Below are 13,117 nucleotides of genomic sequence, written 5' to 3'. Positions count from 1 at the left end.
AGAATCATTGATCCTCAGGATAGAGTCCTCCACTGTGTAAGTATGGCCTATGTTCTTTGTCCTTCAATGTGTACATATAGCCAAATTTAAAAACTTATATTGCTTGTGCCCAGCTTGCCAAGTGATCCAGATCACTCTGTATCAGTAACCTGTCCTCTTCTTTATTTATCCCCTCCCAATATTTGTGTCATCTGCAAACTTTATCAGTGATGGTTTTAATTTTTGTTCCAAATCATTAATAAAAATGGTTAAATAGCATATGGCCAAGAACCAAACCCTGTGGGACCCACTAGAAACATACCTCTTTGATGATACCCAGTTAATAATTACATTTTCAGACTTATCAGTTAGCCAGCTTTTAATCCATCCAGTTTGGTTACAGATAGAAAAACCATTTGTGTATGCTGTATAGTCTTTTACCTGCAGTCCACTACACGCCCCTGGTGGTAAAAAGAGGTTGGGGAAATTTCTCCCTGAAGATGACCAATTCGTGGAACTCGACTAAGATTAGTGCAGAGCAAAAAGCCACAGAACACATCACTGCAAAAGAAAAACAAAGAAAGGGACAAAGACAAAGTTACCAAATAGAGTCACACTAACAATTAGCAATATTTATAAGATACAAAATGTTGTGTCAAAAGCAATGAAGACATGAAACCAACAATATTACTGCAATAAATAACTTAAGACCAGCTTCTGCCAATAAATAACTTAAGACCAGCTGGTCACATAAAGTAATAACTTACTCAGTGAGTAATACCACAAACTTTGGTGGTACTACTCTAAATAAGGTACTACTTGATTTGAACAAGGATGGCAGAAGCTAGTCATAACCAGCAGATGGTGTTAACTGCAAAAGTAGAAACAAAATTCTACCAATTGGTTAATTATGAATAGCAGCATTTCCCCATTTTGTTTGAACAAAAAAATCTATTTCCACAAAAATACTTGAATATAATATTTAAAAGGGCATACAGGTGGACAAACTATACACAGTTTTACATTGTGCTTTTTCAGGTAGTTTGGTTACTCTATGTTGATGCAGTTTACTTATTTTGTATTTTATTTTATTCCCCATGTCATCACAGTACAATCATAACGATTAGAAGAATCAGTAATGTTCAGGGTGCACTACTGCATTCTTGGGAAAGACACCGGCTTATCTGCTGCCACTTTATAACAAATAAATAACAATAGCCTACTAGCCTCAAGCTGGCTTCCCTGGCATGGACTGTCCAAATTTTGCATTGAAGTCGCACACATAGCTGGATGAATACGGGAAAACAATGTGAATATCTGTATGCATTCCAAATGGCTGTTCAGTCTCACCATGTTTGTGCTCCTTTTTATTAGCTATTTTCAAACATTCATGAAAATGTTTTTAGGGTTTTTTTTTTTTAAATATGAACGTTGCGGGAAATGGTTGTTCTTCACATGACTATTCATTCACCCATTAACAAGAGTATTCATCATTCATTATTCTCCTACTTTTAAAGTTTCAGACATCCAACCAAGGAGCAGATATATCATGTGACACAGCAAACAGCTGTAGTGAACAAGTTCACAAACCATGCATAGGTCAAAATTTGTTCACTTAATCAGATCACTTACAAATAGTAAATAAATTAATAAACATCTAAGTACTCCTGAATGATCCCTGAACTGGAAAAAAAGGGCTAAATCAAATAAGTCTTTTACCTCTAGTTACATGCTTTCTCAACTAACTCCCTTCTTGGAAGTTCAACACATGCCCAAGACAATAGGGAGAAGTAAAGAGGAGGAGCTTACACTGCCAGGACCAGTAGTTGAGACAGAGGAAGAGTTTAGTACTACATCAACTGCCTCTATCCCGTGGGCACTATGGCTACTTATGATATATGTCCCATAGCTGGTGTCATCTCTGGATGCACACTGGTAGGATGAGCCTTTGTCTTCCACAGATCACTCAGAGCTCACTGTTGTCCATGGCCTACTAGTGTCTTCCAAATATTTGGTCATATTGTATGCGAGGAGGTCCAACATGATGGAAGATCATGGACTCACTCAGTGAGAGCAGACTTCTACCAAGCTGTCACTGCAGCTTCCCCTCCCCCTTCCCCCTGGCTACAGGGTGGAATTACCCTGAGATCACAGGATCTAGTAGAGATTCCTGGGCCACGTCTGGAGGCGGAACCAGCATGCATATCTTTGACCATTTACATCCCTGCCTGACATTACAAATGTATGACACTGTGCTGCTATCTCCGTTAACTTCTCTCCATGAGCCCAAATTGCCAGTACATCTGCATGAAAATCTAGATGTGAGAAATTCCAAAAATGTGAATTTTTGAGCCACCTGGGAATTCTGCAAACCAATCTGTGAAATATTTTGGAGTTCTGAAAATTTGTAAGAAAAAATGGAGGATTCAAAACCTTGCAAAACAAACTGCTGAAAAAGTCCATTAAAAAAATCTGAAAAATATTAGGCCAATTTCACCCAAAGTATTTAGACCGTTTCTACAAAGCTAAACTTACTGTTTACTGCACTGAATCCATTGGTCTCCATCCTTTCCACAGTTTCCTTTTTTTGTGCCTTCTGTATTAAGCTTCTCATAACAGAATTTGTCAGACCCTGTAGCCTCTTTGACGAAAAAGGGAAAAGAGAATGTACTTTACATTGACAGCAACAAATATTCTCTTCATAAAATTAATGTAAAATATGTAAACAACTGCCACAAGAAAATATAAACACATGACTGAAATTTCATCCTGTGTTTTAATTTATGGAGTAGATTGTGTTTACACAATGAGCGAGGGAAAGAGAGGGAAGAAAAGACAGAATTCTATCAGGCAGCTGAAAAGGGAAAATATTTCCTACCTTATACTCAGATTCCAATATCTGAGCTGAATATCAGTCTGGAGACTCTCTCTCGGTGATTTGTCTAAACAACATCTACCTCGGTGTATATGTTCTTCACTTGAATATTCTGGGGGTTCTCATTCTGCTCACACTTACATCAGTTTTACAGTGGTGCAATGTAACTGTTTTCCTTGCTGTTATTCCTGATTTATACTAGTGTGAGAGTAGAATCAGATTATCTCTCTGGAGCACCAGATATTTGCCTCTCGATGTATCCAGGGAAAGAATTAAGAGGTCTGATTCTCCTCTCACTTACACCAGTGTAAATCAGGAGTAACAGAGTTAAACAGATACAAAACCAATATAAGTGAGAACAGCATAAATCTGAGACTAACTCACCATTTTTCAAAAAGAAAAGGAGTACTAGTGTCACCTTAGAGACTAACAAATTTATTTGAGCATAAGCTTTCGTGAGCTATTGCTCACTACATCGGATGCATTCAGTGGAAAATACAGTGGGGAGATTTATATACATAGAGAACATGAACGATGGGTGTTACCATACACACTGTAATGAGAGTGATCACTTAAGGTGAGCTATTACCAGCAGGAGAGCAGGGGGGAAAACCTTTTGTAGTGATAATCAAGGTGGGCCATTTCCAGCAGTTGACAAGAAAGTCTGAGGAACAGTGGGGGAGGGGGGAAATAAACATGGGGAAATAGTTTTACTTTGTGTACAGTCTCTACATAAAAGAATAAATGGACACAAATCAGACGTCAAGAATTATAACATTCAAAAACCAGTTGGAGAACACTTCAAATCTCTCTGGTCACTCGATTACAGACCTAAAAGTTGCAATTCTTCAACAAAAAAACTTCAAAAACAGACTCCAACGAGAGACTGCTGAATTGGAATTAATTTGCAAACCGGATACAATTAACTTAGACTTGAATAAAGACTGGGAGTGGATGTGTCATTACACAAAGTAAAACTATTTCCCCATGTTTATTCCCCTCCTCCCCCATCCCCCACTGTTCCTCAGATTTCAGAGTAGCAGCCGTGTTGGTCTGTATTCGCAAAAAGAAAAAGAGTACTAGTGGCACCTTAGAGACTAACCAATTTATTTGAGCATAAGCTTTTGTGAGCTTGTAGCCACTAGTACTCCTTTTCTTTTTGTTCCTCAGATGTTCTTGTCAGCTGTTGGAAATGGCCCACCTTGATTATCACTACAAAAGGTCCCCCCTCCCCCACTGGTAATAGCTCACCTTAAGTGATCACTCTCGTTACAGTGTGTATGGTAACACCCATTGTCTCATGTTCTCTACGTATATAAATCTCCCCACTGTATTTTCCACTGAATGCATCCGATGAAGTGAGCTGTAGCTCACAAAAGCTTATGTCAAAGAAATTTGTTAGTCTCTAAGGTGCCACTAGTACTCCTTTTCTTTTTGTGAATACAGACTAACACAGCTGCTACTCTGAAACCTGTCACCATTTTTCAGTGTAAGCAGAGAAGTCCTAACTTTCCTAATAAAGTAGGATTAGATAGAAGAGCCACATTCAATCTAGAACATTTTCCACCTTTCTTCTCTTTAGTCTTTTTGGGTTTCCACACATTAGTATGCTTGCGCTAAGAATAAACCTTTTCAGAGTCTCACCTACCTAAAAAGGCAGGAGCAGCAAGCTGGCTGTGTGGAGGCAGAGCAAACAATAATGGCAAATGGTTGAAAGAGAGGAAAGTAAAGAGAGAACAAAGGCAGAGCCTGAAAAGATGTTCTCAGAATTTGGTCTGTGATGTGACTTTTCTGTGCTTGGGGGTGGACCAATAAACATCCTTCCAGACTCACGGAGTTTATATAAAATTTCTCATTAACAAGCCCTTTAGGCTTTCTTTCATTACAAAAAAAAATAGTATCTCCATTATTTAGAATGAAACAAAAAGTAACCACTAAATACAAAGTATTAGTTACAGCACAGGCACTTACATAGAAAAGACAATCTCAATAATTTAAATTAAAATATAACCTTAGAGTTAGAGAAAAAAAATGTACTGTACTGCCCCCGAGCTGAGGGAAAGGTATCAGGAGTCCACTAAACCTACTGTCCCCATTGTGCTCTGCATTAAATGCACTATACCTTGTGCTGCTTGTGACAGACAGGAAAAGGTGGAAATCTCCTAACACCACAATGGGTAGGAACATTCTTTTCTCTCTCACAGACCACACTCCTCCCACAATCACTTAAGCAGGGATGAATTTGGCACACACAAACATCACAATGGCATGAGTGCAACAGACTGGGACACACTGGTAGTTCACAAAGAGAAAAGGAGGACTTGTGGCACCTTAGAGACTTAACAAATTTATTTGAGCATAAGCTTTCCTGAGCTACAGCTCACTTCATCGGATGCATTGCTGTAACTCACGAAAGCTTATGCTCTAATAAATCTGTTAGTCTCTAAGGTGCCACAAGTCCTCCTTTTCTTTTTGCGAATACAGACTAACACGGCTGCTACTCTGAAAACTGGTAGTTCAGTTCTCCTGTCTTATGCTCAAAATCATTATCCAGTGCATGTCTCCCCTGAAGACGATGGAATTGATAGTTATCTGTGTGATTTAGTTTTTAAACACACACATTTATATTAAGGTATATTAACAAATATTCTGAAGACAAAAAATATATTTATTCAAAAATATTAACCTAACGTGCCTATAGAATTTAGTTTTATATTTTCTGGTGAGTTTCAGCCTGAGTTAGCTGCAGTATATGCTGCTCACCTTACCTATATCTACAAGCACAGCAAATTATCACCACCTGATTCCCAACATATCACAGCACCCAAATACCAAATGACATCACAAGTCACCCATATTATCTCAACAGACATTTTTTCTCTGCTCTACGGTGGAAACTTTTAACTGAAGGAGGAAAGTACAGTAGGTGGAAATACTAACAATACAAACTAAAGAATACATGTGAATAAAATATATTTAAGGTAGGCAACGTCAACCTACTAATTCCCCAAATGTATTTGCACTGATTGTCTCTTGTCTTGCATTCTCCATTATAGCAACGTCCCTAAACAAAAACACAACAAATTAGTGAAGGGAAACTGAACATATTACGTTCTTTTTAAAACCAAATGTTGTCCTTCAGCTGTCTTTACAAGTTCTCTTTCATTTTGATTATTATAGTTTATACATGGGGATATACTCTCCTCAATGTTTGTGTTGGGTCGGGGGGAGTGGAAAGTACCTTTATATGCTGAGGGCCTGATTCTCTACTGCACTTCATGTTGTCATTTAAACTAGCCACCGAGCACTGAAAATGCTGCCAAATCACCCACACTAGCGGCAGCATTATACATCCACTTTGCAAGGTGTAAAGGCCTGCATAAGATGCAAACTAATGAAAGAATTGGCCCTTCATTTCTATTAACTTCAATGGAACTAACACCAGTAAATCACTGCAGAGTTATATTAAAATATAAACCTGTACGTTTGGGTGCCCACTGATCCTCACCAATCTTCTATTTCTATTTTCTGCAAACTGCCTGCTGGCCAGAAATAAAAATCAGCGGAGAAAGCTGAATTTTTTTAAAGTGATCTGAAAACGACCAAACTGACTGCATGTAAAACTGAAATTCTCAATGTTAAAAACAGAGCATGGACAGCACAGGCAACATCAGTGCAAGTTTTTTTACACTGCTACAAGTAATATGCCTCAACTTTAGCCAAGAAAGTGAGAGACTAGATCAGTCCCTAGGTCTACACAATGGCCCCCAGAAGACTGAACAAAACATTGAAGAACTGCAGGGAGGAAGAGATGGATGATAGACTCAAATTTAATAGGTGCTTTGTTTGTCTGCACGAAGTTTGACAAACCCTTAGGATGAATAAACTGAGATGACTGAGTGTATGAAAAAATAAGGAAGAAAAGTGAGTTAAGAAATGAAAATTTACACTGGATTCATTATTCATTGATTTGCAAAGGTTTAAAAATGTTACATACCTGATTAGAATCACAAGCATATCCATCTTGTTTATGAAGATTTGATGGGCACTGAACATCAAAAGATAAAAATTCTTGATCAAATTATAACATTTGGAGTTGTAGGACAATAAACAAATATTTAACAATAAATTATTTAAAAACAAATAGTTGGCATAAAATACATGCAGAGGAACTGTGCAACAGAAGATAGCACTAAAGATGACAAAGGGCCCCAAGGGTTATAATTACTGTGTAAGAAGCCAGAAAAATTAGGTTTATATTTATTAGAAAATAGACTAATAGGATATATGATTGTGGCGTATAAAATTCAAAGGAAAAAAAGAATGGAGAAGGCTTATTATGTTTATATAGAATCCAAAATGTGGTAGGTGCTTTACAAACAAATTAAAATGATACAGTAAATGCACCAAAGAGTTCACACTCTACCTACAGAAATGAGAGAACAATACATGGAAACAGGGAGGAAGGAAGACAAAGGTTACACAAGTCACATCACACAGCCATTTAAGAAATATCACAATGCTATTTGACAGTGAAACTCAAACCAAGAGGGAACAGAATGAAACAAAGAAAGAACCAGACAGACACTTAGGAATCTCAGAATAAACTTTGAATGAAAGTAATTCCATTGGTGGTCTGTTCCACAATAAACAATAGAAATTCCAAATATATTCAAGAACTTAAGGAAAATGACTTTACAGAGTAAAAGTGCTAGCTGGGTAGGTAGACAGACATGTAGCAGGTCACTTTACCACTCCTTGCCAAAACATTACCCTTGTTAACATTACCTGTAACCATTCTGTTTTATCTGGTCCTTTATTAAGGTATGTGTACAAACAGATTAAATTGTATATAGTGTAATATATCTAAATATTATATCTATATCTACACACACTTTACAAAACACATTTAAAGAAATCATGTTGGCGCAAAGGGGCTGCAAAGCAATTGCAGGGCCCCTGATGGACTGTTCCTCATAAAGGAGTCCCTCTAGACAGGTACAGAACTAACTACACCAGACTTATACCTTCCTCTCCCCTGCAAGAGCCACTGTGGAAGAGGGAGGGAGGGGGCATTCCCAGTCATCTGACAAGTGAGAGGGTTGTGACTAGGGCAGTCCCATACCTCAGCTATTCCTGAGCTGCCACAAAGTCCATAAAGTCCTTGAGCAGCCCTTCAGGTTGTTCTAACCAGCTATAGGGATCAAACTGGCTCTTAGTGGCCCCAGATTTGAGTGGGCACAAGACCACCTCTTATATCCTGTATAGAACCCTGCACAGGATGAATTCGGCTGTGGTAGAAGTATGTGAATTTAGCTGTACAAGATCCTGGCTGCAGGGTGATGCCACCAATATATAGATCACACAAAGAATAATTTCCCATGGCTATGCTCAGCAACAGTGATGAACACAAGAAAAAATGGAAATGCTGCACCATGTAGATAAGAAGTGATTTAGAAATAATTTAAGATTAATTGATGGTTCATTAACTTTTACATCAACCGAATACTAATGCAGTTTTAGATAGCTACGTATATTTCTGTGGTAAGTTCATAAATAGTCACATATATATATGAATTATATGATAACCAGCCACTTCCAGTTCTTAGAGCTGTGTGTTCTGATATCAAAACAGTGAAAACTTGCCTATCATTAATACATACTAGAAAACCTGCTTCACAGGGATGTCCCGTGAATGGTGGAACTGTAGAACAAGAAACAAAGGGACAGAGATAGAATGACTTTAAAAATAAATAAATAGTAAGCATACTACTTTCACAGCGCCCTGAACCCTTACTGGGACCAGCTCCTGGGATCTGCCAATTGGCAGTGATTGTGCATTGTCACAAGACAACTAGCCCAAATCTAACTGCCTATTTTGGTTTTTCTGTTTACTGATTTTATGACATTGTTGGAGACATCAACAGAAATGGCTATGCACTAAATCAGGGGTCCCCAACACAGTGCCCACAGGTGCAATGGCGCCCGCCGGGGCAGTTGTGTGTGCCCACAGGACACCGCACAGCCGAAATGCCGCTGCTGAGCATAGCCACCCAAGAACCACCCGCCGAAACGCCGCCGAGAAGCGTTGCCGCTTCTCGGTGGCATTTCAGCGGCAGGGTGTCTGGCTGCCGCCACAGTCTTCTGGGAATAGGAAGATGCTATTCCCACAGTAAGGTTGGGGACCACTGCACTAAATTGTCATGAAGTTCATTTTTTTGTATGCAAGTATTTGTTAGATATAGTTGCTACAGAGCAACAAGTGTCCACAAAAAGTACATGTTACAGTAATTTTGTATAATCAATTAAAAACTAGGGGCAAATAGCTTTTCCTCTTTAATGTTTTTGATAACAGAATGGTGGATTTGTTAAAAATAGCACAAAAGATTTTTCTGGTGTAGAGAACATTTGTACAGTAACTGGACTTCTTCAAAATATGTTGTCCATATGCACATTTCACTGATGCTATGCATGCACTTCAAGAAGTAGAGATCCAAGTCTTTGGGGCCAGCAGTACCCATAGGGCGTGCGTGCACTCTGCAGTCCTCATGCTTTTCTGCAAGAGCATATAAGGGCAAGGCATGCCCACTGCCATTTGGTTCCTTCTGACTGCAGAATCCCATATAAGAGGACTCTGATGTAGAGAAGCTGGAAGCACAGGTCGTGGAACATGCATATGGATAAACATCTCAAAGAACTCCAGTTACTGTATACAGTAATTAACTTTCCTTTCTCTGTTGAACGACTGTCTATATGCACATTCCACTGACATGCGTTCTGCTCTTCCTCACATGAGGTGTATACATACCATCACTGGGACGGGCATAAGGACAATCACTTGAAGGAGAACAATTTTAAAATAGGTGACATTTGGGGCATAAAGAAGATGACATTACCCATTTATATATTTGCAGGCGCACTCAGCAATGTCTTCCAAACATCACAAACTGAATGGCTCATAACTTTCTTAAGAAACAAAGCTTCAGTTTTGTCCATATTTAACTTTTCTCAGATGCTATATTTTGACTAACCTCTTTTAACGATGTATTTATTTATTCAGTGTCTGTGGTGAAAAATTTGGGAGTCCATTTTTTAAAATGTCATTTTCCTTCTATTTCTCATACTGGTTTAATCGTTCATATTTGCCTTTTTTACTTAACTTTTCTAAAAGGTGCAGGATTTTTAACCATTTCTGCTACTAAATGCACATAGTTTCTTAGTTGGACTATGACAGCATTCTTCTTGCTTGAGCTTTATTTTTGGCCATCAATCTATTTATGCTGTTAGATTAATTTTTCAGGGCTCTCCTTTTTCTCATGTTATTTGATTATTTTTTTCATTTACACCAGATGCCATAAACTTAGATCACAATTCTGCCACACTGACTCATATTACATAGTATCTTACTTTATTAGTATTATTGTTTAACATATATATTGTGACAGTGCCTAAATGCCTCAACCGTGCCAGGGCCCCATTGAATAAGTCATTATACAAAAATATACAAATTAACAGTCTCTATCCTGCAGAGCTTAGTCTGAGAGACAGGCATAATAGGTGGATGAGACAAACAGGCAGACTGGGAGGAGAATGGGGTAACAAAAAATAACTGGATGTTTTAATACAGATTTAGGGCTTATCTACATGGGAAATTATTCTGAGGTAACTATTCCTGACTAACTCGATGTGTGGACACTCTTATTCTGAAATAAGAATGCCTTATTCCAAATTAGCTTAATCCACTTCTAAAGATTTGGAAGTGTTAATCCACTTTAAATTCACTTCCTATTTTGGATTAATTTTCATGTGCAGACCAGCAATGTGTGCACAAATCTTCGCCATATATTAGCAATAATCACAATTGCCAGATGGCAGTTTGCTTTATACATTTTGGCAGAGGTGAGCTTTGAGAAGGGGCTTGAAGAAGGATAATGTGGTGATTAAGGATTTTGACTGGGAGCTTTTCCCATGCAAGGTGGTGGCAGGGAAGAAAGTGCAAAGGTGCTTGTGGGAAAAGCAGACAAGAGGGCAATCAAGGCTGGAATCACTGGGAAAGAGAAGGCAGGAGATAGTAGGATGGATAGACAGGGCATGGCTAAACAGTGGAAAGTTAGGATAAGAAATTTATATTAGATGTGATGGAAGAGGGGGAGCCAATAGAGGGACTTAAAAAGGGTGGTAAAGGAGTCCAAGTGACAAGCTAGGAAGATGATCTTAGGAATAGCATGTTGAATTAACTTGAGGCCGCAGGCAACAGGGCCAAATGAGAAAGAGGCCCAAATGAAAAATGAAACCAAGAGACAAGGTGAAAGTCCACAATGATAGAGAAAGGAAAGGGCTTCAGAGAAAAGTTAAAAGCTTTGTTTCGGCCAGTAGTTTCAGCTGATGACTGGATACCCACAAAGAGAAAGCCAGGCCAAGATTTTAATCTAATTGTAGGGCAAGAGGTCCAAAGTAGAGAGGCAGACTCTGAGTTGTCATCATCATAAAGATGGTAGTCAAAGCCATGTTTACAGATAAGTTTGCCTAGAGATAGGGTGGATAGGGAGAAGAGGAGGGGGCCAAGGATGCAAACCAGAGGATCTCCCCACAGAAAGAGGGAGACAGAGGGAGGCAGGCCCACTGAACTAGACACTAAAGGAGTGATCTAACAGTCAGTGGGAGAACCATGTGAGGACAGTCATGAAAGCCAACAGATGACCAGATTTCAAGAAGAGTGTGGCGGATGGCATTAATGGCAGCTGATAGGTCAAGGAGGATAATGACGAGTTACTGTGCAAGTACATCCACTGGAAACAATGGACCTACTTGCAGAGTAAGATACTATTCAAAGTGTGTGTGTGTGGTAGAACTGGATCTAAAATTATTTTAAATTGGATTTGGATCCTTCTTTGTTTGGTGCACACATTTGGAGTGCCAAAGAACATCATGATATTCCTGCTATGTCCTCTTAAGTGAGGATAAGAAGGTGGTTTTAAGGTTTTTCTGTAACACCCATTACCTTAGTATGCAAACACCAACCACCTACTCTCAAGCTGGTTTTCTGTTGCTGCTTACTCTAATACGACTGGTAGAAGAAGCAGAGTATAAGTGCAACTAAAAAGACTAGTTGTCAGAGAGGATATTAGTTACTTCCATACTGCTATTTTTGTTAAACAAGGGAAGCACGAGCAAGGAACCAATGAAGGATGGGATGGGAGAAAGAGACAACATGGTGGAAATGGGGAGGACACAGAGTCTATATAGAGGGGGAGAGAAACAAACATGGGGGAGGGAGTTTTCTCATGAACCAAAGAGTCTCTGATCAAAACTCTTTCCCCTACCCTTTCTTTGAAACTAACTTCTTCCACCTGATAAGAGGCGGCTGGTATTTCAGCTCTACTCTGCACTCATTAGCTCTGAGGGATAGATGGGGATGTGGGCATTGCCCAACTCCCTCCCCACAAAGTCTGGAGATACCACTGTTGACAGCACTAATCTTGTGCAGTCTTTGTATTCAGGGAACTGCAAGAATCTGATTAGCCTACAATGCCTTTCCACTTGTGCATTCTGCAGGACCAGATATAATCTTACTTGTTTTGGGAGTGTTTTGGGAGCCAGTGTAAATGCCAGATGGCTAGGGCATTATTCTGTTATTTTCTTGTTGCTCACGGCAAGTGTGTGTGGGAAGAGAGGGAGAAGAAATTGAGCACACTGTTCTATCTACATATCTAGAAGTGCTCTAGGATAGGACAGCTTTCATTCTCCACTACAGAGAAATTCTGGCTCTTTGTTAAACAGAAATTGTAATGCTTGCTCTTAAGATAAATACATTAATCAGTAAAGAATAAAAGTTTCATCTTTTCTTTAGTTTTCAGCCAAGACTCCTATAGCCAAAGCCTCTAGGATTCCCTTTGAATCATGTACAGTTTAAGTAGCCCACACCAAAATCACAAACAGCATACTGACTATACTGGTATGAACAGCTAATGGCTTTAATTGCCTGATAAACCTTGAAGTACCATGTTAAATTCTACTCTTATTGCGTGTACTTAATGGAAATTAAGGAGATGAGTCAATACATGAAATGTCAAGGCTCCATTGTGGGTAGAATGAAATATAGCTTTACATGCATACCTTTTCTTTGATACTTTTGCTAAGTTGTGCCCTCTCTAAACTCCAGGGAATCCCAATGGGGTTTGAGTAAAGGCAGACTTAGTCTCTCTGCCATTATTTCTTTTGATAAGTAATGTTCTGAAACAAATCATTCAGCACAGCACATAA

At 38.9% G+C, this 13,117-nt stretch overlaps 1 protein-coding gene across 7 annotated transcripts in view; it reads right to left on the bottom strand.

The window, feature by feature from the left end:
- Positions 1–13,117, bottom strand: part of ADAM23 (ADAM metallopeptidase domain 23) — a 173,524-nt gene that overhangs the window by 37,317 nt on the left and 123,090 nt on the right. For all 7 annotated transcript variants that reach the window (XR_012641489.1, XR_012641490.1, XM_074968004.1 and 4 more), the window contains exons 19-22: positions 6,852–6,902; positions 5,855–5,918; positions 2,515–2,620; positions 421–540 (exon numbers count right to left, since the gene is read on the bottom strand). Coding sequence is in view for 5 of the 7 variants with exons in the window: in XM_074968004.1 (XP_074824105.1) it covers positions 421–540; positions 2,515–2,620; positions 5,855–5,918; positions 6,852–6,902 (341 nt within the window). In the remaining 2 variants the exon portion in view is untranslated. The remainder of the gene's footprint in view (positions 1–420; positions 541–2,514; positions 2,621–5,854; positions 5,919–6,851; positions 6,903–13,117) is intronic.

The sequence above is a fragment of the Natator depressus genome, chromosome 11, assembly GCF_965152275.1.
Source record: "Natator depressus isolate rNatDep1 chromosome 11, rNatDep2.hap1, whole genome shotgun sequence".
Taxonomy (NCBI): domain Eukaryota; kingdom Metazoa; phylum Chordata; order Testudines; family Cheloniidae; genus Natator; species Natator depressus.
This window is presented reverse-complemented; position numbering and strand designations above follow the sequence as displayed.